Source organism: Vigna unguiculata, unplaced genomic scaffold (genome assembly GCF_004118075.2).
Source record: "Vigna unguiculata cultivar IT97K-499-35 unplaced genomic scaffold, ASM411807v1 contig_479, whole genome shotgun sequence".
Taxonomy (NCBI): Eukaryota; Viridiplantae; Streptophyta; class Magnoliopsida; order Fabales; family Fabaceae; genus Vigna; species Vigna unguiculata.
In genome coordinates, this window is record NW_021011192.1 from 1 (window position 1) to 27,977 (window position 27,977).

Below are 27,977 nucleotides of genomic sequence, written 5' to 3' on the forward strand. Positions count from 1 at the left end.
AACATATGTAATTTAAATTAGATCACATTTGTTACATATGTTAACTGTGATTAAGTAGCTCTAATAGATCTTATTCGCAGGTTATTTTACAAAAAAAAAAATCAGTATATAAAAACTAAACATATGAAATGCTATCGTGATTCTAAATCTAAATTCACAAATATTCATGCAATTTTTGTTTTTCAAGATATAGATACAGTAGCAAATGCAGTGACTGCATTGTACTGATATACTGTGATTCGTGGTTTCTTATGTAAGCCTTGGTCCCAAGTTTGTTCTTCCATGGCCCACCATTTCAATGTTCTTTCAAGACTATTGTAGTGAATTTCGACGCATCTTTTGCTTTATTTTGGAGGTTTGTTATGCTCCTCACTACTAATCATGAACATGACTCCAAAGTTTGATATACTTTTTAACAATTTAGAAGAGTCACGTGCTAACTTCAAGTAAAAATAGTGAACTCTAATGATTCTTGTCATCACCTCAATTATTCTTTTCTCTCCCACGCTTTTTCATACCTCAATTAATTGAGCAAGACGAGAGAGACCACTGAACATTGATTTTAAGAAACCAAGTAGATGATTATGATAACGATTATATGTTTTTGAAATACTAATTTGGTGATAAAAAAATCTTTGAAGCACAATAGTGCTATTGTCATCTTAGACAACAACTACAGGGGTTTGTATCATATTTTATTACAAAGATATTAAGATTGCAATCAGAAAATTAATGACTTATAAAAGGCAACAAATGTGCACACATATTTTATTATAATAAGAAAGATGCAGTGAGCATGCATCAATGCAAAATACATGTCTTACCAATCTTACAAGGATGAAACTCTTAAAACAGAGTTTTCCACGTTGTCACACTAAAAAACATATACTACATCTACTTAAAGTGATAATACTTCCAAACTAACGGATAATACACACATAAAAACCCTTAAAACTACGTTGTCTTCATGAAGTTGTCTCCATATAGATGAAAGAACCTTTTCTATTGTTATCATAAGATTGATGGCTTCTGGTTTCAAGTTATCTCTTCAACTATTCTTCTTCCGATTCACAATGAGAAAATTCTTCTGAGCCTACAGAATGCAACACATGCAGCATGGTATATCAATAATATGTTTAAAGTGAAAATCAGTTCAAGTGAAGCACCCGCCTCATTCGTCAAGAAAGTAATCTTCATTTTCTAATGAAGCTGCTTGATTTTCTCACCTCTACATGGAATACTGCATTGTTTGAAACCTTCCTCTGTGATGATCAGAAGAAAGAAAACTTGCTCTTCTTTTCTTCTTTTTCTCTTGTTTTTTTTCATGGATAGGAGATGACATACATACACCTTCATGGACATCAACGTTTGATAATTCGGAATCAAACTCTTTGATGATGGTATTCGTCTGAGTTGGGATATTTACTACACACTGTGGAAATATTCATAGTATTATCACCCTGCAATGATTTCACAAGAAAATAGACAGATGAATTCAAAGTGTTCAAATCAAAGAATCAAATCTAAAGTAATAGGACAGTTCAGAAACAGATGGAGATGCTCACTGTATGATTGGAAAAATTTGGACAACATATGTTTACCTGTTGAGAGACGGCCTCGGCATCTGTATCATATACCTTTCTCAATGACTTCGATTGGGTGAAAGTATTGAAGTAGGTATTTGTACTTTCTTCATTGTTAACATAATTGTCCTGAACAAGAAAAGAATTCACGAATTCCTGTTCCTGGTATTTTCATATGAATTGTGCTCAATGTTAGATTCATTTCTAAAATAGGCATCGTAAAATGAGGGGTTTGGAAAAGACGTCTGGTCTTGCTGAAAGGTGGTTCCTATGGAGTGATTCTGATAGTCAAAAACCATGATTCTACTGCTCTCCCCTTCATCACCCCCACCTTCAGTTGTTCCCCCAGGTTTCTTCATCAGACGACACAAAACAAAAGTCCTCTGCAAAATGCTCAAACTTGTTATAAATGCTAAAACCTAAACTATATATTGATATATGTCAAAGGCTATAGAAGAGTGAAGAAAAATGAAGAAGGATAATTTGCAATGAGTGTTAAAATTCTCCAAAACGTGAACCAACCTGGCTTTGGTGAAAGGTGACAGCATGGTATTCGTGAATAACCCAGTTGGATTTCTGACCACGTGAAACGCGACCTTTGTAGTAAACAAGAGTCTTCTTTGTGGCAATGAGAGTGTTGGAGTCGGAGCTTCTAATCTCACGATCTTTTCCGGTGGGTTTCCAGAAGCCACACTTGGTTGTCCGGTTAATCCTTTTACTGTTTGGATACTTGAAATCAACAGGACTAAAGAAAAACCATTCTGGGAAATCGAATTGTGCATCTGATTCCTCGAAATACACTGTTTTCAAACAAGAAAAGAAAAAAAATAACAGTGAAGAAAAGATAAGAGGAAGATAAGAGAAAGGATGGTTGCATGAAGATGCATGGAGTGTTAAACGTTTATATTATTACTTGGCACGTCCCAAGGTTCCACTTGACAAAGGTCAATGTCGAGGATGACATGGCCTTGTGGATCATTACCGAGCAACCTATGTCTGAGGTAATAGTCCACAAGTTCTTCTTCCGTGGGACGAAAACCGAATCCTATAACATCCATTGTAGTAGTTTGTAACAAAGATAGGAAGATGGGAAGGAAAGGTGGTGAAGCAGCTACTAACCAAGGAAAACGAAGAAAGCTCGGTGTTTATGTTGTGTTGTGTTGTGCTGTGGAAAGGAATTTATAATGCAAAAAAGTCATTGACTGACTTTACTACTTAGCTCACAAGTTATAGTTGGAAAATACAAAACGCATAGAAAACTATGTTGTGCTGTTAAGGTGAAGGATATATATATTTGTTATCTTATTATCTATCATGTGGACGAATATATGATATGTAACAGATGAGAAAGAGATTCTAGAGGTTATATATAATAATAATCCAAAAGGAAAATTATTTGTTGACAAACTAATTTTAACTGTTATTTGTGGTTTATTATTTTAGTCTTGATACCTACGCTTCTTTATTCCATGACCAATCATTTCAATTCCTTGCTCTCCCAACAACAAAAAATAAACAGAAATTTATTTAATTAAATATGGCCACCTTTGCTTTTATTGCGATGCTTCTCTGCTAAGAACTTCATCACAAAGTTTGATATCCTTTTCAAGATTTGAGTAGAGTGATGTAAACTTATAAGTGATGTTCGCATCACTGCTGAACTCAAAAAATTGATGGCAGGTACTTAATTACTCTTTTTTCTCCTCCACCGTTTTTCTGCCCTACTTGAAAATGTGGTAAAATTTTGAATCCGCGTAATTTTTCATTTTCAATGGGCATGTGATGGCTATAAAACGGTTTAAGAGTATTCATGGTTCTATTACACAACATTATAATATTTTAATATTAAAGGATTAAGTTATATAAAGATTTTTAATAATTAAAGTTTAATTTTATAAACCATTATCTCTACAATCAAATTGTTTAAACTCTTTCCGTCTTTTCTAGTTTATCTCATCCGTTCTTTATTTTTTGAAGATCAAGATTCTAGTTGTGATTCTCATTAAAACTCTACGGAACCTCCTATCAAAGAGTTGAATTGAATAAGTTTTGATTTTTCCTTTTTCCAGGTTTTGAGTCTTAGAGTTGCATATGACACTAAAGTCATACATGTGACTCAAAGTGGTTCTCGATGATTTTCTATTGCTCTCCAATCTGAATTGTAAGTTTTAGAACTCTAATTAAGGCTTTCATTGTTTGTCTATGGGATTCATGTTTTTGGTGTTCTAAAGAAATTCTGTTTTTAGGGAACATCTTTGGCTAAGGTAAGATGAACTAATTATAGCACTTTCATGTTTAATCTCGGATTTGAATGGTTGTTGAGCCTTGGACTATGATATGTTGAAATTTGTATGTGAGTCTTACGTTGAGTTTGGATTGAGTTGCATGCGATTCTGTAGTCGAATGTGGTGTGAATCTTGAGTATGTGTTGGCAAAATGTGGAATATGCATCATGTGTCCAAATTGATAAATGAGGTGAGGAATGTGATAATCTTGGATGATTTTTTTATGATCTTATAATAGGGTTCTATGCAATTGTGGTTGATTTTGCATTGAGGATGTGAAATTAGAATGCTTTGGTCTATTTGTTGCTAGGAGATAAAGGATTTAAAATGTGTAATTTGATGTGACGTGATTTCTCTGCATTTTATGCCGAGAGGGTTTGGTCTAGACAATTAATTGAGCATTTCAATGTAAAAAAAAAATCAGATTTTGTGTTTGTCTTGTCAAGATTGAGGTGCTACCATATTTGCTTTGTCGGTAAAAAAAAAAAATTTCTTCCAAAATTCAAATTTTGGTCTTTTCACATATGATCTTTATATCTCCTACTTACATTGTAAGTGTAAAAACTAGATTTATAAGAGATTGTGTAAAAAAAGACAAATTTAAAAATATTCTCTCTTATTAAAGGTATATATATATATATATATATATAATTAAAAAATATATAAATATAAATTTGATTCATTTTAATAAATTCCTGTAAAAATCATTATAACTAAAATATTTAAATTAACACTACTTATTTGGATTCTATAGAGGTTAATAACTTTGATAATAGATTACGAATTTCTAAACCAAACGGAATTCAGTCATTTCTTATTCTTGTTGAGAATTAAAATTTGAGAGTGTTTACTTACACACCATTAATCCATAATGTAGAATAGGTAAGACATTTCATATAGAATGATAATATATATATATATATAAGAAACACTCATCGTCAAAGAAGAAAGAGTAATATTTTTGAATTGAATCACTGTGAAATCCATTTACTTATTATGACGAAATATAGAATCTTTAGAGTCAATTTTTCTTTCTGATAGCTCCCAGCAATCCAAGTCATTTTATTTGTCCTTAGGCTGCATTTAATGGTGTGATTTGTTGTGCTCCCTCATGCTTCTCTCCAAAAACAAACAGAAGCTCATTCTGTCAAAATATGATTGTTTCATAAGATCCAAGTTTTTTATTAATTTTTGCATGCTGAATTAGAATATTTCTCTAGAGTCCCTGGACATAATCAGGCACCTAGTTACCATTTTATGATCAAGATAAACCATCTTTGCTTCAGAAACAAAGATCAGCTGAGCAATATAAAATAAAGTGGTTGTCTAACCATCCTCTGTTCAAGTGATTTGGGAAATAACTGTATTCTTCATGCGTTCCAAAAACTAAGAAATTATATTATTAAATACTAAATCACAGATAATAAATTGATTCAGCAAGACAATTGGTATCCTACAAACAAAAATTCACTACAAATAACCACACAAACTTCCCAGTTACACAATCTACTATCTTAAATATACACAACTTCATCGTGCAGTTTCTAATACTTTCTAATAGGTTTCCTATGATACATACTCTTAAATTTTAATGCATAAATTTCATTATGCAATTTCTAATAAAGTGGCTATTATAGAGCAATTTTAATGCATACACTACATACTCTTACTTTTATAACATATACTCTTGTCTACTAATCCATTCATGCTACGAAGTTCATAGTTCGAATCCTATGAAGTTGCTCGGTCTTAGATGATACTGATCTTCCCATGACCTTTAAGTGCAAAGAAAGCTAGATATTTCACTGTAATTGATCTCCACAAGTTTATTTGTTGTAGAGTCACATGAGGATGTCTCCAATCCCCAAAATCATCTTGAAATATACTTTCTTGTTTCTCTTCACTTGCTTCTTGGCCGGAAAATAGAAGATGTGTGTCACCATGTCCAACATCATATGATGTTTTAAACCTTTTTAATACATGATATTCCTCTGAGTTAAGATACTCAGTATACAAACTTGAATATCCTCAAAACTAGCGTCCTGCAATGGTTTCAAAAGAAAATAAACAGATGAATTCATTTCTAAAAGTGCTATAACAATATAACAAATTCAAGAAAATAGTGCAGTTCTCAAGTCCTATAGTCTCCATAATAACCCATCAATCGATCATGAATCACATCAAAGCCAACTCAAACTAGGCATTTTTCTTGAGTATCTTTCAAGAATCTACTCGAGAAAATCCTTATATATTGTGAAAAATATGACAAATTCAAATCAACATAAAGCACACTACAACTTTTAACTTACTAAACCAGCATGAAAGTTCAGAAACGAAAGGAGATACGCTCATCAATGTTATTTGGACTTTGCAGAATAAATATTTACCCGTTCAGGGACGACTTCTGCATCTCTATAAGAGCTTTCGCAATATGCCCTTTTCAATGACTTTGATTGAGTGACTAAATATTCATCGGCTAATAATGAATTCGGGAGTTTAGGTAGAATTTGTTTAGTTTCTAATGGAGTTTGCATAGTTTGAAAAGGAGTTTCAAAAGAAACTGCAAAATTTCAAAAGGAATTTGGTTGGTTTCATGAGAAATCTGCATAGTTTCACAAGAAATCTGCATAGGTTCACAAGGATTCTGCATACTTTCACAAGAAATCTGCATACTTTCACAAAGAGTCTGTACAGGTTCACAAGGAGTCTGCAGACTTTCAAAAGGAGTCTGCATAGTTTCACAAGGAGTCTGCATACTTTCAAAAGAAGTCTGCATAGTTTCACAAGGAGTCTGCATACTTTCAAAAGAAGTCTGCATAGTTTCACAAGGAGTCTGCATACTTTCAAAAGAAGTCTGCATAGTTTCACAAGGAGTCTGCATACTTTCACAAGAACTTTGCATAGTTTCACAAGGAATCTGCAAAGTTTCATAAAGAGTCTGCATAGTTTCACAAGAATCTGCATAATTTCATAAGGAGTGTGCATAGTTTCACAAGGAGTGTGCATAGTTTCGTAAGGAATCTGCATAATTTCAGAAGGACTCCGCCCATTGTTGTTTTCATTTCTAAAATAGGCATCGTCATCCTGCTCAATTTCAATTAGTGACGGTTCTGTAGGGGAGATGCATTTTTCTGCCTGATATGTTACGTGACAGATTGTTTCCATTCCGGTTAGAGTACCTCCCTGAAAAATAAAAAAGAAATCATATATATAATTACAAGAAGAAGTATCAATTGTCGGTATGTTGGCATGTCACAGTGTATGTATGTTCATGAAATATGCATCAGCTTACGGATGGAACTCCTTCTGCTATCGCCTGATTTTCATAGTCAGAAACCACGCTTCTACTGGATTCCCCTTCATCACATATCAGTGCAGCAGTTCCTCCTTCAGTTTTTTTCTCAGGTTTCTTTATCAAGCGGCATAACACAAAAGCATTCTGAAAAATTGGAGTATAGTGAGCATTCATTCTGCACAATTCACAAAAGTAAAAGGCCAAAACAAATGAGGCAAACGTATGCAAAGAAACAGACAGTCTGCGATGAGAATTATTGATGAATTTTGAGTGTTCTTAGATAGAAAAACTCAATTAAACACATCCAGTAAGTCACATGAGAGCTTTGTCGAGAAACTAATTATTACCATTACTCAAGATTAAAGAACATAAGTCACATGAGATATTTTAAAATTTATAAACTTTTTTACATGTCAAACTCAGGCTTCAATACTCATCTTGGTTCGGGTGTATACAGAAGAAATTGACAGTCCTTGATGAAACCGGTGATGAATTTTGAAGATAAAAGATTTAAGAGAGCTCATACAGATGCAGGTGCCACTGGAATAAACAAAAAATATATTGTTTTGATATGCTTCCAAATAAAACTCACTTAACTAAGCTAAGAAGGCGTACAGAAAGGTCATAAGTCAATTTTACAGCAAAATAAGCTCTCACATGTCCTCTTTGTGACTAAGAAATACCAAGTAACGAAAATTAGGCATGAATAGAGTGAAACAAAAACATGGGATTGAAGCAAAGAATCCAACAACAACAACAATAAAAGCCAGAACAATAACCTAAGCCTAAAAATTATACAATATAGAGACATAACAATCTAGTAGAAAGATGATTCCAATGAGTGTTAAAAGTTCTAGCAAAATGAAAAATAAAACAAACCTCGCTTTCATGAAAGGTAACAGCGTGATATTCGTGAATAACCCAGTCGGACTTGACACCACAGGAAACACTTCCTTGTAGTAAACAAGATTCTTCTTTGTGGCAATGAGAGTGTTGGTGTTCCAGCTCCTAATATCACGGTCTTTTCCAGTGGCTTTCCAGAACCCTTTCTCGGTTTTCCTGTTAACCTTTTACTGTTTGAATACTTGAAATCAACCGGACTGAAGAAAAACCAGTCTGGGTCACCAATCGAATCCGTGATTTTGCAAGTATCCCTGTTCGAAACAACAAAGGATCACTCACACAACAGTGACATAAAGAGAAGAAGAATATAAATGACAAAAGGGATGTTCGGTAATTCGATTTTTTCTAGATTACCTGGTACATCCGAAGGTTCCACATGGCAGAGGTTAATGACAGGGATAACGTCGACACGGGAATCATCACCCAGCAACTTGTGTTTGAGGTAGAAATCGACGAGTTCTTGTTCTATAGGACGGAAACCGACACCAACAATTTTACCCATTGATTTTGGTGAACACTGAACTCTGTGTTTGTAGTTTGAATGAAACATCGAAAGAAAGAAAATAAGAATGGAAGAGGAGATCGTTCACAGAGATAAAGGAGAATTTATGTTTTGTTGTGACTTTGGTCTCTCCTCGTTTTTATATTGCAGAGACATCGACTCCTTCGCTAACAAGTTATCATAGAAAAATACAAAAAAAAAAACAGTCATGACGCGAACACGGGGATCATCACCGAGCAATCTGTGTTTGAGGTAGAAGTCGACGAGTTCTTCATCTGTGGGGGCGAAAACCCAATCCTACAATCCTCATTGGTTTTTCTGAACACTTGACTTCAGTAGTTAACAAGAAAGGAACAGGGGAAGATTATGAAACAGAGTTGTGTGTAGAACGCTACTGAATGTTTTCGGTGTTTGTGTTTGTGTTACGGAACTGAATTTATAATGCCACATTCGCTATTCACTGACTCGACTCCTTAGTTAAGAAGTTGTCGTTGGAAAATACATTATAATAATATTTCAAGATTCGAGTTTGAGGCATACTTTCAAACTTTATAAAAAGCTCGTAATATAACTATATAAAATTAATTAACATATGTAATTTAAGTTAGATCACGCACATAAATTTTTGAAATTTTTGTTTTTCAATTTGTGAAGTAATAACAGATAGAGAGATACAATAACAAATGCTGCAGTGACTGTATAGTACTAAAACCGCGTGAAAATGAGAATCTTTTTCCTCACTGCTCACAGCACTTTCTACGAAATGGACAAAAATCTATTTAATATATTTAATAATTCGATAGGGATATAATCCGTTATGAGTCTCTATCACAAGGATCAGTGTCTTTCAAATAAATTAGGTAAAAGTACAAAAGTTAATTGGCTAATCTGATTTTACATGAAGTTCAGAAAGCAATACTTTGATTATTGGTTTGTTATTTGAGCCTTGGTCCCCAAGTTTCTCCCATGTCCCACCATTTCAATGTTCTTTCAAGACTATTGGTAATGAATTTCCATTTACATTTTTATTTTTTATTTTTTGAGGTTTGTTGTGTTATGCTCTTCACTGCTAGTCAAGAACATGACTCCAAAGGTGGATATATTTTTCAAGATTTAGAACAGTCATGTGCTAACTTCCAATTGCAGATAGTGAACTCCAACCATTCATGTTATCACCTCAATTTTTTTTTTCTCCTTCCACGCGTAAATGGATTTTCATATTCAGCTTTTCCCCCAGCAAGTTTACTTTTTTATGCATTTTACTTTCCACGCGTAATTCTTTTTAAAAAAGGTTTGATGGAAATGAACTTTGCTATGAAGGTTCCAGAAGGAAATTGGTAAGAGTAGCATTGCTGAAGCTGGTACTATGAATTTATGAAACTGTGAGACTTGCTTCCCAAGTTTACCATTTCAAGCTCTGAACTCGTTGTCCCTTCATTCATCGAATCTTTTTAATCAATTCTCTTTGTTGACCCACCATGTCCTTAAGGTGTTTGTATAGTGTTGGTTTGTTATGCTCCCCACTACTTTTTCTCTTTCAAAATATCATTATAATATTATATATGAAAGAGATAAAATTACTTCAGGTTAAAGAGAGATTATGATTAAAGAGAGATTATGACTAAATTGAAACAAAATAACAAATACAGGAACCAAATCGATATTTTTCTTATAAATAATTGACACGTGGCAGAATCATATTTTGATATGTGGCAATTTTTTTTTTAATTTAAAAATTAAAAAAATCACAAGTTTACATGTCGCAAAACCCTAATTTGATATGTGTCAGCTCTTTTTTCAAGAAAAAAATTTAAAAAACCATGAGCTGACACATGACACACACATAACGTCGTTAATGATGTTCTAACAGAAAGGACAAAATTAGAACAAATTTTTATATAATAGAACCTAATTGAAATAACTTTGAAATTGAAAACCTAATTAAGATTTTGTAATAAAAACGGAAACCTTCCGTATAATTAAACCTTTATTATTCTTTGAAGTGTCTACCAAAAACAAAATACAAGCTGTGAGTTGATATAAATTTGATTTCACTCTTACGTCATATCTTTGTTGTGTTTACTTTTACCATGTATGATGAGTTGTGCGTGTCTGTATGCTGCTAAAATTACATGTTTAAAGGAAATATTAACCTTAAAATTTAGATTTCTACATTATGGTTAAGCATTTCATGTTGCAGATCAAAATCTTCTACCCAACAACAAAAAAAAGAAAAATATGGGCCAGGAATTGTTAATTTGGGTGACAGCAACAAAACATTTTCAGTACAGGCCACATAGTCTTAGTAAGATGTGTTTCAACGACTAGACATTGCTTTTAAGAACCACCAATTAGATTAGCTACGAATAAGAAAGTTCATCTCAGTTCAAAATTAATAAAACAAAACAAAATTTGTTTAGCCTTAAGGTTTTTGTTATCACAGGTTTAAATAGTAAACTCCTAAATTTTATTTCCAAATATTACGATGTCACCGAAATAGTCCCTCAAATATTGAAAGTGTCACCACGTTTGTCTTTATGGAGAACTAGACTGGAGCAACAAAAGGACAAACTTGATAAAGATTATATATTTTTTAAATACTAATTTGGTGATACAGAATCTTCGAAACACTATAGTAAAAAGATATTAATATTGCAATTACAAAATGAATAAACTAAAGGAAACAAATGTGCACACATATTTCATTAGATTAAGAAAGATGCCGTGAGCATCCATCAATGCAAACTACATGTCTTACATATCTATCTTACAATCATGAAATTCTTAAAACAGAGTTTTCCACGTAAGGAAAGGAACTATAGTAGCACTCACCATGTACTACTACATGTACTTAAGTTGTAACATGAGATAATACTTCCCAACTAACATGATCAAACACACATAAAAACCCTTAAAACTACGTTGACAAGACATAACAATTGTGGAAATAGGCTTTGGCTTCACGAAGTTGTCTCCATATAGATGAAAGAACCTTTTCTATTGTTATCACAAGATTGATGGCTTCTGGCTCTTGAACTATTTTTCTTCTGATTCACAATGAGAAAATCCTTCCCAGCCTACAGAATACATCACATGCAGCATAGTATATTAATAGTACGTTAAAGTGAAAATCAGTTCAAGTGAAGCTTCTGCAATCTTCATTTTTCTAATGAAGCTGCTTGATTTTCTCACCTCTACATGGAATACTGCATTGTTTGGAACCTTCCTCTGTGATGATCAGAAGAAAGAAAATATGCTCTTCTTTTTCTTCTTTTTCTCTTGTTTTTTTTCATGGATAGGAGATGGCATACATACACCTTCATGGACATCAACGTTTGATAATTCGGAATCAAACTCTTTTGATGAATGGTATTCGTCTGAGTTGGGATATTTACTACACACTGTGGAAATATTCATAGTATTATCACCCTGCAATGATTTCACAAGAAAATAGACAGATGAATTCAAAGTGTTCAAATAAAGAAATCAAATCTAAAGTAATGGGACAGTTCAGAAACAGATGGACAATATAGGTTTACCTGTTCAGAGACGGCCTCAGCATCTGTATCATATACCTTTCTCAATGACTCCGATTGGGTGAAAGTATTGAAGTAGGTATTTGTACTTTCTTCATTGTTAACATAATTGTCCTCAACAAAAAAAGAATTCACGAATTCCTCTTCCTGGGTATTTTCATATGAATTGTGCTCAATGTTAGATTCATTTCTAAAATGGGCATCGTCAAATGAGGGGTTTGGAAAAGACGTTTGGTCTTGCTGAAAGGTGGTTCCTATTGAGTGATTGTGATAGCCAGAAACCATGATTCTACTGCTCTCCCCTTCATCACCCCCACCTTCAGTTGTTCCCCCAGGTTTCTTCATCAGACGACACAAAACAAAAGTCCTCTGCAAAATGCTCAAAATTGTTATAAATGCTAAAACCTAAAATAGCCATTGATATATGTCAAAGGCTATAGAACAGTGAAGAAAAATAAAGAAGGATAATTTGCAATGAGTGTTAAAATTCTCCAAAACGCGAACTAACCTGGCTTTGGTGAAAGGTGACAGCATGGTATTCGTGAATAACCCAGTTGGATTTCTGACCACGTGAAACGCGACCTTTGTAGTAAACAAGAGTCTTCTTTGTGGCAATGAGAGTGTTGGAGTCGGAGCTTCTAATCTCACGATCTTTTCCGGTGGGTTTCCAGAAGCCACACTTGGTTGTCCTGTTAATTCTTTTACTGTTTGAATACTTGAAATCAACAGGACTAAAGAAAAACCATTCTGGGAAATCGAATTGTGCATCTGATTCCCCCAATAACACTGTTTTAAACAACAAAAAAGAAAGATAAGAGGAAGATAAAGAAGAAAGGATGGTTGCATGAAGATGCATGGAGTGTTAAACGTTTAGATTATTACTTGGCACGTCCCAAGGTTCCACTTGACAAAGGTCAATGTCGGGGATGACGTCGTGGACTTGAGGATCATCACCGAGCAACCTATGTCTGAGGTAATAGTCCACAAGTTCTTCTTCTGTGGGACGGAAACCGAATCCTACAACATCATCCATTGGTTTTGGTGAACACTTAACTTTGTAGTTTGCAATTGCAACAAAGAAAGAAAGATGGGAAGGTGGTGAAGCAGTTACTAACAAAGGAAAATGGAAAGCTCAGTGTTTTTGTGTTGTGTGTTGTGATGTGCTTTGGAAATGAATTTATAATGCAAAAAAGTCGTTACTGACTTTACTCCTTAGCTGACAAGCTATCGTTGGAAAATACAAAAAAAGAAACAAAAAGCAAAGGAAACCATGTTGTGCTGTTATATGAAGGATATTTGTTATCTTATTATCATCGGTACGTAGCAAATGAAAACCGAACATTCTAGAGGTTATATATAATATTCAACAATATCCTAAAAAGTTATATTCGGGTTTCATCATAACATCAAATTTTTTTACCTCGCTGTAATACTTGACTTGTTTTAAGAACCATTTGTTTTTGTCTACTCCATGTCCACATTAATATATATATATATATATATATATGATTTTTCTTCTATTTTTATTTTTCGTTACATCATTTATATGGTAAATGACGAAGTTAAGAACAAGAAACTTCTACCGCACACACAACTCGCATGTAACTTTCTAATAAATCTACCATTTAAAAAAAAATTAAATACGCATGCAATTCCCTTTGTGGTTGATATGAGATTAAACTTGGGCACGAAATTTCCATTAAACAATTTTGCAAGGGAAAGTAAAAAAAATCGACGTTAAAATTAACTTATAATAAGATAAAAATTTAATATATAAACTAATTTAAAGAGTAGAGTTTAGAAGTTGTAAGTGATGTTCTCAGCATTGCTGAACTCAAGAGTTTGATGTCAGCTACACAAGTATTCTTCTTCTTCTCCTTTACCTTCTGTCCCTTCTTGGAAATGGGGTAAGGTTTCAGAATCCGCGTAGATTTTAATTTTCTATTGTGCATGAGAAAATAAGAATATAAATAAAAACATAACTTTCATATCTCTAAAGTTCAAACACATTTATTTTTGTCCCATTTAAATTTATCAAATTCTGATTTTTTTTCTTTCAAAAATAGTTACTTTTAACATTAACTTTAGCTATTATTATCAGAGTTATGATATGTTAACAAAATATTTTTAACAAAGATTCGACAAACTTTCCTATTTAGATAAAAAAATATTATTTTATTATTTTATTTTAATTAAAAAATAAAAAATTAATCAATTTTAATTATATTTTTAGAAATTTTGTTAACTTTGTCAAAATTTTGCTTGTCATCATAAGTTTAATATTGAAGATAAAACTAGCAATTGGCCAGTAGTGCGTGCTTGACACTCTTGCCTTCTTAAAATAAAAGAAAATATAGATGACAAATTCTATTGGTCTACACGCTCTTGCTTTATACACACCATTTGACTAAGGTAAGACACAATTCTAATAATTTTTTTAGATATAATCTCTTAAGAATTTTATTGTAAAAAAAAAAATATATATATATATATATATATATATAATTAAATTAAAATATAAAAAATATATAATTAAAATAATAATATAATTAATAGTCAAAATTATTATTTTATTGTTTTGAGTTTCGTTAAAAACTCTATCATTACAATCACAAAAAAAAATGCAAAGAGCAAAGAAAACATTACACTGTCCTTTTTAAAAATATTAGTTGTTAAGATATTTGCTTGCTAAAAAGATTTAATTTTTCTCTAAAAATTTCAGATATCGTCTTTTAACTTTTATTACTGTATATCATCTTTACATCTCTTCTTACATTTTGAGTTAATGTATATAAAAAAAAAAAAACAGTTGCAAAGTAAAATTATAAGATATTATGTAAAAAAAGACAATTATAAAAAAATTACAAATATATAAAATAGGTGTAAGTAAAATATATCATGCATATGTGACAAATGTATATTCACTTTTTTCTTATTACTATAATAAAATAATTAATGTTATCGTATTTATTATTATTATTATTGTTATTATTATATAATGAATGATTTATAAAATTTTATTATAAATATTTTTTGAAGGTAGTTTTCTTTATTGTAAGTAATTAATTAAAGTTTAAAAAATAATTAATTTTTTTTAAAAATAAAATATCAATAAAAGTAAAATTATAATGAAATATGTACAGCAAAAATTATTATGAGATGATTACAGAAATTATTTTTTGTTAATTATGTTAAAAATTCAAATTTGATATTGTTTACTTGACACGTCCATAATTTAGAACTGGTAAGAAACTTCGAATAGAATAACATAAAGGTATTACTGAAAAACTGTTTCTCATATCACCATTAAATAAAGAAAGAATAATATTTTGTTATTGCATCACTGTGAAACTTGCTCTACAAGGTTTTTGGCTTCCCCTACCATCTGAATCCATTGTCCTTCTCCATTTACTTGTGACAAAAATATAAAATCTTTGGAATCAATTTTTCCTTGTGGTTGCCCCCACCAATCTAAGCCATTCTATTGGTGCACTTAATGGTTTGATTTGTTATCTTTACTCATTCTTCTGTCAAATAATACACAGTTCTGTTAAAATATGATTGTTTCTTAAAGCCATCATAAGATCATAGTTTCTGTTATGTCCTTAGGCTCATTTATGAATGGTAGTTTGTTATGCTTTACCCTTCTCAGTCATCTCAGAGTGCATAAATTTAAAGGTTCTTGTGATAACTGCAGTTTTCATAAATTTAAAGTTCTTTCCTTCTCAATCTAGAAAAACTAACAAACTACATAATTCAACTCTGAATTGCACACAATACATGGATACACCAATACACTTTCCTCTGTCAAGGACAACAGTCTAACAGAGTATTCTTTCTCCATAAAGTGCAAATAAACTATACACATTTCTTAATTACATATCACAAATATACTCCTCATACATACCAGCAGTTATCCTGCAGAGTTTAACAAACTTAGAATGTATAACTGTTAATTGTTTCCAATTATACTCTTAATAGACAATATATCTTATACGAAATTGATTTCCTACTAGAGGACACAACATATTAACTACTACCAATACATTGGTAAAAGTAATTTAAAAGAAAATGATTTTAACATCTAAATTATGACAACTTAATCTTATAACTTGAGGTGGTATCTTCTAAATAGTTTCCCATTTTTTCATTTTCTTTTATTTCTCTATATTCCAAAACTACTTAAAAAATAACACCTCAACTTATAAAAAAAAATTATAAAAATTTAGTTATCAAAATATCATTGTTCTAACTTAAATCATAAATTGTATCATATTTGATCATATTTATTCTTTAATGATATTATTTTTCCTTTCTTCATGAAATGGACCGAGAACTAGAAACTTCAGTGCAATTAATCTCCAAAACTCCATTTGGAGTTGAATCACAAGAGGATGATTCCATTCTCCAAAATCCATCTCCAATCATACTTTCTTTTGTTTCTTGATTTGTTGATGCATCATCAGCAACATCTTTTGATAATTTCAACCTTTTTGATGAATGGTATTCGTCATAATTGAAATATTTATCGTGAACAAATGAACTATCCACGATATTTGTGTCCTGTAACCATTCCAATTGGAAACATCAGACTAATTCAACTTTTGAAGTGCTTAAGAGAAATATAAGTAATATCAAGATTTACCTTTTGAGAAAAATTATCAACAAAAGTACAACTACTTTCTTCATCATTATCTAAGTTTTCATCGGCTAAAATTCGATTCAGGTATTCATCTTGCATAAAGCTCTTTTCATTTCCAAAACAGACATTGTTTAGTGGATAATTTGGAAAAGATGCTTCTTCTCGTGGAGACGGTTGTATTTGGGAGACGTATGTCTCTGTCTGAGGATCAGCCAGAAAGATTGTTTCCACTCCTGAAAAAGTACCTCCCTGAAAAAATTCATGTAAGAAACAACTACAGTTCTCAGCATGTTTCACAAGACAGAGTGTAAATATGTCTATCACGGATTATTCAGCTTACATATGGAATTCCTTCTTCTGTTGCCTGATTTTCATAGTCAAAAACCTTGATTATGCTGGGCTCCTCTTCACCACAGATTGGTGGATCGGTTCCCCCTTCAGTTGTTTTCCCAGATTTTCTCATCAAGCGGCATAAAACAAAACACCTCTGCAAAATTTTGAGCACAATCAGCATTTATTTCATAGAGTTCATACAAACAAAAGTCAACAAAAACCAGGCTATGGTATACAGAAGAAATTGACAGTCCTTGATGAAAACCGGTGATGAATTTTTAAGATAAAAGATTTAAGAGAGCTCATACACATGCAGGTGCCACTGGAATAAACAAAAAATATCCTGTTTTGATATGCTTCCAAATAAAACTCACTTAACTAAGCTAAGAAGGCGTACAGAAAGGTCATAAGTCAATTTTACAAGCAAAATAAAGGTCTCACATGTCCTCTTTGTCACTAAGAAATACCAAGTAACCAAAATTAGGCATGAATAGAGTGAAACAAAAAACATGGGATTGAAGCAAAGAATCCAACAACAACAACAATAACCTTCTAAAGCCAGAACAATAACCTAAGCCTAAAAATTATACAATATAGAGACATAACAATCTAGTAGAAAGATGATTTCCAATGAGTGTTAAAAGTTCTAGCAAAATGAAAAATAAAACAAACCTCGCTTTCATGAAAGGTAACAGCGTGATATTCGTGAATAACCCAGTAGGACTTGACACCACAGGAAACAATTCCTGTGTAGTAAACAAGATTCTTCTTTGTGGCAATGAGAGTGTTGGTGTTCCAGCTGCTAATATCACGGTCTTTTCCAGTGGCTTTCCAGAACCCTTTCTCGGTTTTCCTGTTAACCCTTTTACTGTTTGAATACTTGAAATCAACCGGACTGAAGAAAAACCAATCTGGGTCACCGAATCGAATCCGTGATTTTGCAAGTATCCCTGTTCGAAACAACAAAAGGATCACTCTCACACAACAGTGACATAAAGAGAAGAAGAATATAAATGACAGAAGGGATGTTCGGTAATTCGATTTTTTCTAGATTACCTGGTACATCCGAAGGTTCCACATGGCAGAGGTCAATGACAGGGATAACGTCGACACGGGAATCATCACCCAGCAACTTGTGTTTGAGGTAGAAATCGACGAGTTCTTGTTCTGTAGGACGGAAACCGACACCAACAATTTTACCCATTGATTTTGGTGAATACTGAACTCTGTGTTTGTAGTTTGAATGAAACATCCAAAGAAAGAAAATAAGAACGGAAGAGGAAATCGATCGCAGAGATAAAGGAGAATTTATGTTTTGTTGTGACTTTGGTCTCTCCTCGTTTTTATATTGCAGAGACATTGACTCCTTCGCTAACAAGTTATCATAGAAAAATACAAAAAATAAAAATAAAAACAGGGAAAACAAATGTATAGATCTCTTACACTTATTACACTACCATTCTATGTGTAATAAAAATTATTACAAAATACTTAATCTATATTAAAGTTAAAAAAATTATTTCAAAATTAATATGAAGGATAAACATCCTTAATCACTCATTCAATTTTCTTTTAAATCAATTGGATAAACTTAATTCGGTAAAATATAAATATATACATTTAAATGTGTCACCGTCATTTGGGACTAATAACTTTTTTATGCAATTTATGACTAATAATTAAGTACAACAAAATTGTGTGAACCTATAAATTAAGTACTCTGATTGGAAATTTCAACAAACAAGAAATGAACCTATAAATTTATTGATTTAATGACATTGAATCAAATTTTCTTTCCATTATTTAATGATAATATAATCATGTGCTTCTAATAAGTTCGTAAAGTTTATTAAAACTAGGTTAAATTACTCTTTTTATCTTTTTATTTATCAAGTAATATCATTTTGGTCCTCAAATTTTTCGTTGTTTCAATTTGATCCTTATTTACTTAAAAATGATTCAATTTAGTCCTTACTGTTTGTTTGACCAGACAATATTAAAGTCAATGTCACGTGTCAATTTTTGATTTTTTGATTTTTTTATTTTTTACACATGTCACTTCATCGTTGTATCACATGTTAAAATGACTCAGTTTGATCTTTATATTTGTTTTTAGTTTTAATTCAGTCCCAATTTTTACAAAAATAAAGTAATATTATGCCTCTTAAACACGCTTGTTATATACAAATGCCGCGTCATAAGAATCTTCTTCCCCACACAACACGGGTCTTCCATGAAATTGAAAGGAATTTATTTAACATGCTTTCTCATGAATACATATGTATATAATCTGTTATGAGTATCCATCACACTAACACTGTTTCCTTTCAAATCAATCTCTTTATTTGTGTGATTGTAGATGAAATATAGATTCAGTGTTTTAGTCTCCTTGATCCCCAAGTTTCTTCCTTGGCCCACCATTTCAATGAACAAAAATAAAACAGTTTCTATGCATTTTTTTCTTTCTTTTAGTAGTTTGTTATGCTCCCCACCACTGAGCACAAACATCATTGCAGAGTTTGATACACTTTCCAAGGTTTTGAACAGGATCATGCTAACTTCCAACAACTAACTTAACTATTTAATGTTAGCTACTCAATTATAATAAGAAAGATGCAGTGAGCATGCATCAATGCAAAATACATGTCTTACCAATCTTTCAAGGATGAAATTCTTAAAACAGAGTTTTCCACATTGTCACACTAAAAGAAAAGGAACTATGGTAGCACTCACATCACCCCTTCACATATACTACATCTACTTAAAGTGATAATACTTCAAAACTAACTGATAATACACACATAAAAACCTTAAAACTACGTTGTCTTCATGAAGTTGTCTCCATATAGATGAAAGAACCTTTTCTATTGTTATCATAAGATTAATGGCTTCAGGTTTCAAGTTATCTCTTCAACTATTTTTCTTCTGATTCACAAACAGAAAATCCTTCCCAGCCTACACAATGCAACACATGCAGCATGGTATATCAATAATATGTTAAAGTGAAAATCAGTTCAAGTGAAGCATCTGCCTCATTCGTCAAGAAAGTAATCTTCATTTTTCTAATGAAGCTGCTTGATTTTCTCACCTCTGCATGGAATACTGCATTGTTTGAAACCTTCCTCTGTGATGATCAGAAGAAAGAAAATTTGCTCTTCTTTTTCTTCTTTTTCTCTTGTTTTTTTTCATGGATAGGAGATGGCATACATACACCGTCATGGACATCAACGTTTGATAATTCAGAATCAAACCCTTTTGATGAATGGTATTCGTCTAAGTTAAGATATCTAGTAAACACTGTTGGAATATCCATAATATTATCACCCTGCAATGATTTCAGAAGAAAATAGACAGATGAATTCAAAGTGTTCGAATAAAGAAATCAAATCTAAAGTAATGGGACAGTTCAGAAACAGATGGAGATGCTCACTGTATGATTGGAAAAATTTGGACAACATATGTTTACCTGTTGAGAGACGGCCTCGGCATCTGTATCATATACCTTTCTCAATGACTTCGATTGGGTGAAAGTATTGAAGTAGGTATTTGTACTTTCTTCATTGTTAACATAATTGTCCTGAACAAGAAAAGAATTCACGAATTCCTGTTCCTGGTATTTTCATATGAATTGTGCTCAATGTTAGATTCATTTCTAAAATAGGCATCGTAAAATGAGGGGTTTGGAAAAGACGTCTGGTCTTGCTGAAAGGTGGTTCCTATGGAGTGATTCTGATAGTCAAAAACCATGATTCTACTGCTCTCCCCTTCATCACCCCCACCTTCAGTTGTTCCCCCAGGTTTCTTCATCAGACGACACAAAACAAAAGTCCTCTGCAAAATGCTCAAACTTGTTATAAATGCTAAAACCTAAACTATATATTGATATATGTCAAAGGCTATAGAAGAGTGAAGAAAAATGAAGAAGGATAATTTGCAATGAGTGTTAAAATTCTCCAAAACGTGAACCAACCTGGCTTTGGTGAAAGGTGACAGCATGGTATTCGTGAATAACCCAGTTGGATTTCTGACCACGTGAAACGCGACCTTTGTAGTAAACAAGAGTCTTCTTTGTGGCAATGAGAGTGTTGGAGTCGGAGCTTCTAATCTCACGATCTTTTCCGGTGGGTTTCCAGAAGCCACACTTGGTTGTCCGGTTAATCCTTTTACTGTTTGGATACTTGAAATCAACAGGACTAAAGAAAAACCATTCTGGGAAATCGAATTGTGCATCTGATTCCTCGAAATACACTGTTTTCAAACAAGAAAAGAAAAACAAATAACAGTGAAGAAAAGATAAGAGGAAGATAAAGAAGAAAGGATGGTTGCATGAAGATGCATGGAGTGTTAAACGTTTATATTATTACTTGGCACGTCCCAAGGTTCCACTTGACAAAGGTCAATGTCGAGGATGACATGGCCTTGTGGATCATTACCGAGCAACCTATGTCTGAGGTAATAGTCCACAAGTTCTTCTTCCGTGGGACGAAAACCGAATCCTATAACATCCATTGTAGTAGTTTGTAACAAAGATAGGAAGATGGGAAGGAAAGGTGGTGAAGCAGCTACTAACCAAGGAAAACGAAGAAAGCTCGGTGTTTATGTTGTGTTGTGTTGTGCTGTGGAAAGGAATTTATAATGCAAAAAAGTCATTGACTGACTTTACTACTTAGCTCACAAGTTATAGTTGGAAAATACAAAACGCATAGAAAACTATGTTGTGCTGTTAAGGTGAAGGATATATATATTTGTTATCTTATTATCTATCATGTGGACGAATATATGATATGTAACAGATGAGAAAAGAAGATTCTAGAGGTTATATATAATAATAATCCAAAAGGAAAATTATTTGTTGACAAACTAATTTTAACTGTTATTTGTGGTTTATTATTTTAGTCTTGATACCTACGCTTCTTTATTCCATGACCAATCATTTCAATTCCTTGCTCTCCCAACAACAAAAAATAAACAGAAATTTATTTAATTAAATATGGCCACCTTTGCTTTTATTGCGATGCTTCTCTGCTAAGAACTTCATCACAAAGTTTGATATCCTTTTCAAGATTTGAGTAGAGTGATGTAAACTTATAAGTGATGTTCGCATCACTGCTGAACTCAAAAAATTGATGGCAGGTACTTAATTACTCTTTTTTCTCCTCCACCGTTTTTCTGCCCTACTTGAAAATGTGGTAAAATTTTGAATCCGCGTAATTTTTCATTTTCAATGGGCATGTGATGGCTATAAAACGGTTTAAGAGTATTCATGGTTCTATTACACAACATTATAATATTTTAATATTAAAGGATTAAGTTATATAAAGATTTTTAATAATTAAAGTTTAATTTTATAAAACCATTATCTCTACAATCAAATTGTTTAAACTCTTTCCGTCTTTTCTAGTTTATCTCATCCGTTCTTTATTTTTTTGAAGATCAAGAATTCTAGTTGTGATTCTCATTAAAAACTCTACGGAACCTCCTATCAAAGAGTTGAATTGAATAAGTTTTGATTTTTCCTTTTTCCAGGTTTTGAGTCTTAGAGTTGCATATGACACTAAAGTCATACATGTGACTCAAAGTGGTTCTCGATGATTTTCTATTGCTCTCCAATCTGAATTGTAAGTTTAGAACTCTAATTAAGGCTTTCATTGTTTGTCTATGGGATTCAATGTGTTTTGGTGTTCTAAAGAAATTCTGTTTTTAGGGAACATCTTTGGCTAAGGTAAGATGAACTAATTATAGCACTTTCATGTTTAATCTCGGATTTGAATGGTTGTTGAGCCTTGGACTATGATATGTTGAAATTTGTATGTGAGTCTTACGTTGAGTTTGGATTGAGTTGCATGCGATTCTGTAGTCGAATGTGGTGTGAATCTTGAGTATGTGTTGCAAAATGTGGAATATGCATCATGTGTCCAAATTGATAAATGAGGTGAGGAATGTGATAATCTTGGATGATTTTTTTATGATCTTATAATAGGGTTCTATGCAATTGTGGTTGATTTTGCATTGAGGATGTGAAATTAGAATGCTTTGGTCTATTTGTTGCTAGGAGATAAAGGATTTAAAATGTGTAATTTGATGTGACGTGATTTCTCTGCATTTTATGCCGAGAAGGGTTTGGTCTAGACAAATTAATTTGAGCATTTCAATGTAAAAAAAAATCAGATTTTGTGTTTGTCTTGTCAAGATTGAGGTGCTACCATATTTGCTTTGTCGGTAAAAAAAAAAAATTTCTTCCAAAAATTCAAATTTTGGTCTTTTCACATATGATCTTTATATCTCCTACTTACATTGTAAGTGTAAAAACTAGATTTATAAGAGATTGTGTAAAAAAGACAAATTTAAAAATATTCTCTCTTATTAAAGGTATATATATATATATATATATATATAATTAAAAAATATATAAATATAAATTTGATTCATTTTAATAAATTCCTGTAAAAATCATTATAACTAAAATATTTAAATTAACACTACTTATTTGGATTCTATAGAGGTTAATAACTTTGATAATAGATTACGAATTTCTAAACCAAACGGAATTCAGTCATTTCTTATTCTTGTTGAGAATTAAAATTTGAGAGTGTTTACTTAACACACCATTAATCCATAATGTAGAATAGGTAAGACATTTCATATAGAATGATAATATATATATATATAAAGAAACACTCATCGTCAAAGAAAGAAAGAGTAATATTTTTGAATTGAATCACTGTGAAATCCATTTACTTATTATGACGAAATATAGAATCTTTAGAGTCAATTTTTCTTTCTGATAGCTCCCAGCAATCCAAGTCATTTTATTTGTCCTTAGGCTGCATTTAATGGTGTGATTTGTTGTGCTCCCTCATGCTTCTCTCCAAAAACAAACAGAAGCTCATTCTGTCAAAATATGATTGTTTCATAAGATCCAAGTTTTTTATTAATTTTTGCATGCTGAATTAGAATATTTCTCTAGAGTCCCTGGACATAATCAGGCACCTAGTTACCATTTTATGATCAAGAATAAACCATCTTTGCTTCAGAAAACAAAGATCAGCTGAGCAATATAAAAATAAAGTGGTTGTCTAACCAATCCTCTGTTCAAGTGATTTGGGAAAATAACTGTATTCTTCATGCGTTCCAAAAACTAAGAAATTATATTATTAAATACTAAAATCACAGATAATAAATTGATTCAGCAAGACAATTGGTATCCTACAAACAAAAATTCACTACAAATAACCACACAAACTTCCCAGTTACACAATCTACTATCTTAAATATACACAACTTCATCGTGCAGTTTCTAATACTTTCTAATAGGTTTCCTATGATACATACTCTTAAATTTTAATGCATAAATTTCATTATGCAATTTCTAATAAAGTGGCTATTATAGAGCAATTTTAATGCATACACTACATACTCTTACTTTTAATAACATATACTCTTGTCTACTAATCCATTCATGCTACGAAGTTCATAGTTCGAATCCTATGAAGTTGCTCGGTCTTAGATGATACTGATCTTCCCATGACCTTTAAGTGCAAAGAAAGCTAGATATTTCACTGTAATTGATCTCCACAAGTTTATTTGTTGTAGAGTCACATGAGGATGTCTCCAATCCCCAAAAATCATCTTGAAATATACTTTCTTGTTTCTCTTCACTTGCTTCTTGGCCGGAAAATAGAAGATGTGTGTCACCATGTCCAACATCATATGATGTTTTAAACCTTTTTAATACATGATATTCCTCTGAGTTAAGATACTCAGTATACAAACTTGAAATATCCTCAAAACTAGCGTCCTGCAATGGTTTCAAAAGAAAATAAACAGATGAATTCATTTCTAAAAGTGCTATAACAATATAACAAATTCAAGAAAATAGTGCAGTTCTCAAGTCCTATAGTCTCCATAATAACCCATCAATCGATCATGAATCACATCAAAGCCAACTCAAACTAGGCATTTTTCTTGAGTATCTTTCAAGAATCTACTCGAGAAAATCCTTATATATTGTGAAAAATATGACAAAATTCAAATCAACATAAAGCACACTACAACTTTTAACTTACTAAACCAGCATGAAAGTTCAGAAACGAAAGGAGATACGCTCATCAATGTTATTTGGACTTTGCAGAATAAATATTTACCCGTTCAGGGACGACTTCTGCATCTCTATAAGAGCTTTCGCAATATGCCCTTTTCAATGACTTTGATTGAGTGACTAAATATTCATCGGCTAATAATGAATTCGGGAGTTTAGGTAGAATTTGTTTAGTTTCTAATGGAGTTTGCATAGTTTGAAAAGGAGTTTCAAAAAGAAACTGCAAAATTTCAAAAGGAATTTGGTTGGTTTCATGAGAAATCTGCATAGTTTCACAAGAAATCTGCATAGGTTCACAAGGATTCTGCATACTTTCACAAGAAATCTGCATACTTTCACAAAGAGTCTGTACAGGTTCACAAGGAGTCTGCAGACTTTCAAAAGGAGTCTGCATAGTTTCACAAGGAGTCTGCATACTTTCAAAAGAAGTCTGCATAGTTTCACAAGGAGTCTGCATACTTTCAAAAGAAGTCTGCATAGTTTCACAAGGAGTCTGCATACTTTCAAAAGAAGTCTGCATAGTTTCACAAGGAGTCTGCATACTTTCACAAGAACTTTGCATAGTTTCACAAGGAATCTGCAAAGTTTCATAAAGAGTCTGCATAGTTTCACAAGAAATCTGCATAATTTCATAAGGAGTGTGCATAGTTTCACAAGGAGTGTGCATAGTTTCGTAAGGAATCTGCATAATTTCAGAAGGACTCCGCCCATTGTTGTTTTCATTTCTAAAATAGGCATCGTCATCCTGCTCAATTTCAATTAGTGACGGTTCTGTAGGGGAGATGCATTTTTCTGCCTGATATGTTACGTGACAGATTGTTTCCATTCCGGTTAGAGTACCTCCCTGAAAAATAAAAAAGAAATCATATATATAATTACAAGAAGAAGTATCAATTGTCGGTATGTTGGCATGTCACAGTGTATGTATGTTCATGAAATATGCATCAGCTTACGGATGGAACTCCTTCTGCTATCGCCTGATTTTCATAGTCAGAAACCACGCTTCTACTGGATTCCCCTTCATCACATATCAGTGCAGCAGTTCCTCCTTCAGTTTTTTTCTCAGGTTTCTTTATCAAGCGGCATAACACAAAAGCATTCTGAAAAAATTGGAGTATAGTGAGCATTCATTCTGCACAATTCACAAAAGTAAAAGGCCAAAACAAATGAGGCAAACGTATGCAAAAGAAACAGACAGTCTGCGATGAGAATTATTGATGAATTTTGAGTGTTCTTAGATAGAAAAACTCAATTAAACACATCCAGTAAGTCACATGAGAGCTTTGTCGAGAAACTAATTATTACCATTACTCAAGATTAAAGAACATAAGTCACATGAGATATTTTAAAATTTATAAACTTTTTTACATGTCAAACTCAGGCTTCAATACTCATCTTGGTTCGGGTGTATACAGAAGAAATTGACAGTCCTTGATGAAAACCGGTGATGAATTTTGAAGATAAAAGATTTAAGAGAGCTCATACAGATGCAGGTGCCACTGGAATAAACAAAAAATATATTGTTTTGATATGCTTCCAAATAAAACTCACTTAACTAAGCTAAGAAGGCGTACAGAAAGGTCATAAGTCAATTTTACAAGCAAAATAAAGCTCTCACATGTCCTCTTTGTGACTAAGAAATACCAAGTAACGAAAATTAGGCATGAATAGAGTGAAACAAAAAACATGGGATTGAAGCAAAGAATCCAACAACAACAACAATAAAAGCCAGAACAATAACCTAAGCCTAAAAATTATACAATATAGAGACATAACAATCTAGTAGAAAGATGATTTCCAATGAGTGTTAAAAGTTCTAGCAAAATGAAAAATAAAACAAACCTCGCTTTCATGAAAGGTAACAGCGTGATATTCGTGAATAACCCAGTCGGACTTGACACCACAGGAAACACTTCCTTTGTAGTAAACAAGATTCTTCTTTGTGGCAATGAGAGTGTTGGTGTTCCAGCTCCTAATATCACGGTCTTTTCCAGTGGCTTTCCAGAACCCTTTCTCGGTTTTCCTGTTAACCCTTTTACTGTTTGAATACTTGAAATCAACCGGACTGAAGAAAAACCAGTCTGGGTCACCAAATCGAATCCGTGATTTTGCAAGTATCCCTGTTCGAAACAACAAAAGGATCACTCACACAACAGTGACATAAAGAGAAGAAGAATATAAATGACAAAAGGGATGTTCGGTAATTCGATTTTTTCTAGATTACCTGGTACATCCGAAGGTTCCACATGGCAGAGGTTAATGACAGGGATAACGTCGACACGGGAATCATCACCCAGCAACTTGTGTTTGAGGTAGAAATCGACGAGTTCTTGTTCTATAGGACGGAAACCGACACCAACAATTTTACCCATTGATTTTGGTGAACACTGAACTCTGTGTTTGTAGTTTGAATGAAACATCGAAAGAAAGAAAATAAGAATGGAAGAGGAGATCGTTCACAGAGATAAAGGAGAATTTATGTTTTGTTGTGACTTTGGTCTCTCCTCGTTTTTATATTGCAGAGACATCGACTCCTTCGCTAACAAGTTATCATAGAAAAATACAAAAAAAAAAACAGTCATGACGCGAACACGGGGATCATCACCGAGCAATCTGTGTTTGAGGTAGAAGTCGACGAGTTCTTCATCTGTGGGGGCGAAAACCCAATCCTACAATCCTCATTGGTTTTTCTGAACACTTGACTTCAGTAGTTAACAAGAAAGGAACAGGGGAAGATTATGAAACAGAGTTGTGTGTAGAACGCTACTGAATGTTTTCGGTGTTTGTGTTTGTGTTACGG

General features: G+C 32.6%; 6 protein-coding genes and 1 long non-coding RNA gene across 7 annotated transcripts; all 7 read right to left on the bottom strand.

Annotated features, from left to right (window-relative positions):
- Positions 1-745: 745 nt before the first annotated feature.
- Positions 746-1,287, bottom strand: LOC114172045. Its single transcript, XR_003601814.1, has 2 exons — positions 1,227-1,287; positions 746-1,093 (listed from the first exon to the last, which is right to left on the bottom strand). It is a non-coding gene; the product is annotated as an uncharacterized LOC114172045 (long non-coding RNA).
- Positions 1,288-1,540: 253 nt separating this feature from the next.
- On the bottom strand, positions 1,541-2,641 carry LOC114172046 (protein NTM1-like 9). Its single transcript, XM_028056776.1, has 3 exons — positions 2,497-2,641; positions 2,106-2,383; positions 1,541-1,966 (listed from the first exon to the last, which is right to left on the bottom strand). The coding sequence occupies exons 1-3, from the start codon at positions 2,639-2,641 to the stop codon at positions 1,730-1,732; spliced, it is 660 nt and encodes a 219-aa protein (XP_027912577.1). The 3' UTR covers positions 1,541-1,729.
- Positions 2,642-5,895: 3,254 nt separating this feature from the next.
- LOC114172041 lies at positions 5,896-8,568 on the bottom strand. Its single transcript, XM_028056772.1, has 5 exons — positions 8,421-8,568; positions 8,238-8,317; positions 8,043-8,171; positions 7,161-7,307; positions 5,896-7,051 (listed from the first exon to the last, which is right to left on the bottom strand). Exons 1-5 carry the CDS (start codon positions 8,566-8,568, stop codon positions 6,419-6,421), a joined length of 1,137 nt encoding a protein of 378 aa, XP_027912573.1. The 3' UTR covers positions 5,896-6,418.
- A 2,815-nt stretch (positions 8,569-11,383) lies between these two features.
- LOC114172052 (NAC domain-containing protein 83-like) lies at positions 11,384-13,240 on the bottom strand. Its single transcript, XM_028056781.1, has 5 exons — positions 12,987-13,240; positions 12,613-12,890; positions 12,108-12,473; positions 11,761-11,997; positions 11,384-11,645 (listed from the first exon to the last, which is right to left on the bottom strand). Exons 1-4 carry the CDS (start codon positions 13,135-13,137, stop codon positions 11,806-11,808), a joined length of 987 nt encoding a protein of 328 aa, XP_027912582.1. The 5' UTR covers positions 13,138-13,240; the 3' UTR covers positions 11,384-11,645; positions 11,761-11,805.
- Positions 13,241-15,835: 2,595 nt separating this feature from the next.
- On the bottom strand, positions 15,836-18,410 carry LOC114172049 (NAC transcription factor 29-like). Its single transcript, XM_028056779.1, has 5 exons — positions 18,136-18,410; positions 17,752-18,029; positions 17,087-17,233; positions 16,750-16,995; positions 15,836-16,667 (listed from the first exon to the last, which is right to left on the bottom strand). The coding sequence occupies exons 1-5, from the start codon at positions 18,329-18,331 to the stop codon at positions 16,422-16,424; spliced, it is 1,113 nt and encodes a 370-aa protein (XP_027912580.1). The 5' UTR covers positions 18,332-18,410; the 3' UTR covers positions 15,836-16,421.
- Positions 18,411-20,487: 2,077 nt separating this feature from the next.
- On the bottom strand, positions 20,488-21,588 carry LOC114172042 (protein NTM1-like 9). Its single transcript, XM_028056773.1, has 3 exons — positions 21,444-21,588; positions 21,050-21,327; positions 20,488-20,910 (listed from the first exon to the last, which is right to left on the bottom strand). The coding sequence occupies exons 1-3, from the start codon at positions 21,586-21,588 to the stop codon at positions 20,674-20,676; spliced, it is 660 nt and encodes a 219-aa protein (XP_027912574.1). The 3' UTR covers positions 20,488-20,673.
- Positions 21,589-24,230: 2,642 nt separating this feature from the next.
- On the bottom strand, positions 24,231-27,975 carry LOC114172047 (NAC domain containing protein 52-like). The gene is made up of 5 exons (XM_028056777.1): positions 27,402-27,975; positions 27,020-27,297; positions 26,131-26,277; positions 25,224-26,021; positions 24,231-24,877 (listed from the first exon to the last, which is right to left on the bottom strand). Exons 1-5 carry the CDS (start codon positions 27,595-27,597, stop codon positions 24,611-24,613), a joined length of 1,686 nt encoding a protein of 561 aa, XP_027912578.1. The 5' UTR covers positions 27,598-27,975; the 3' UTR covers positions 24,231-24,610.
- Positions 27,976-27,977: the final 2 nt, after the last annotated feature.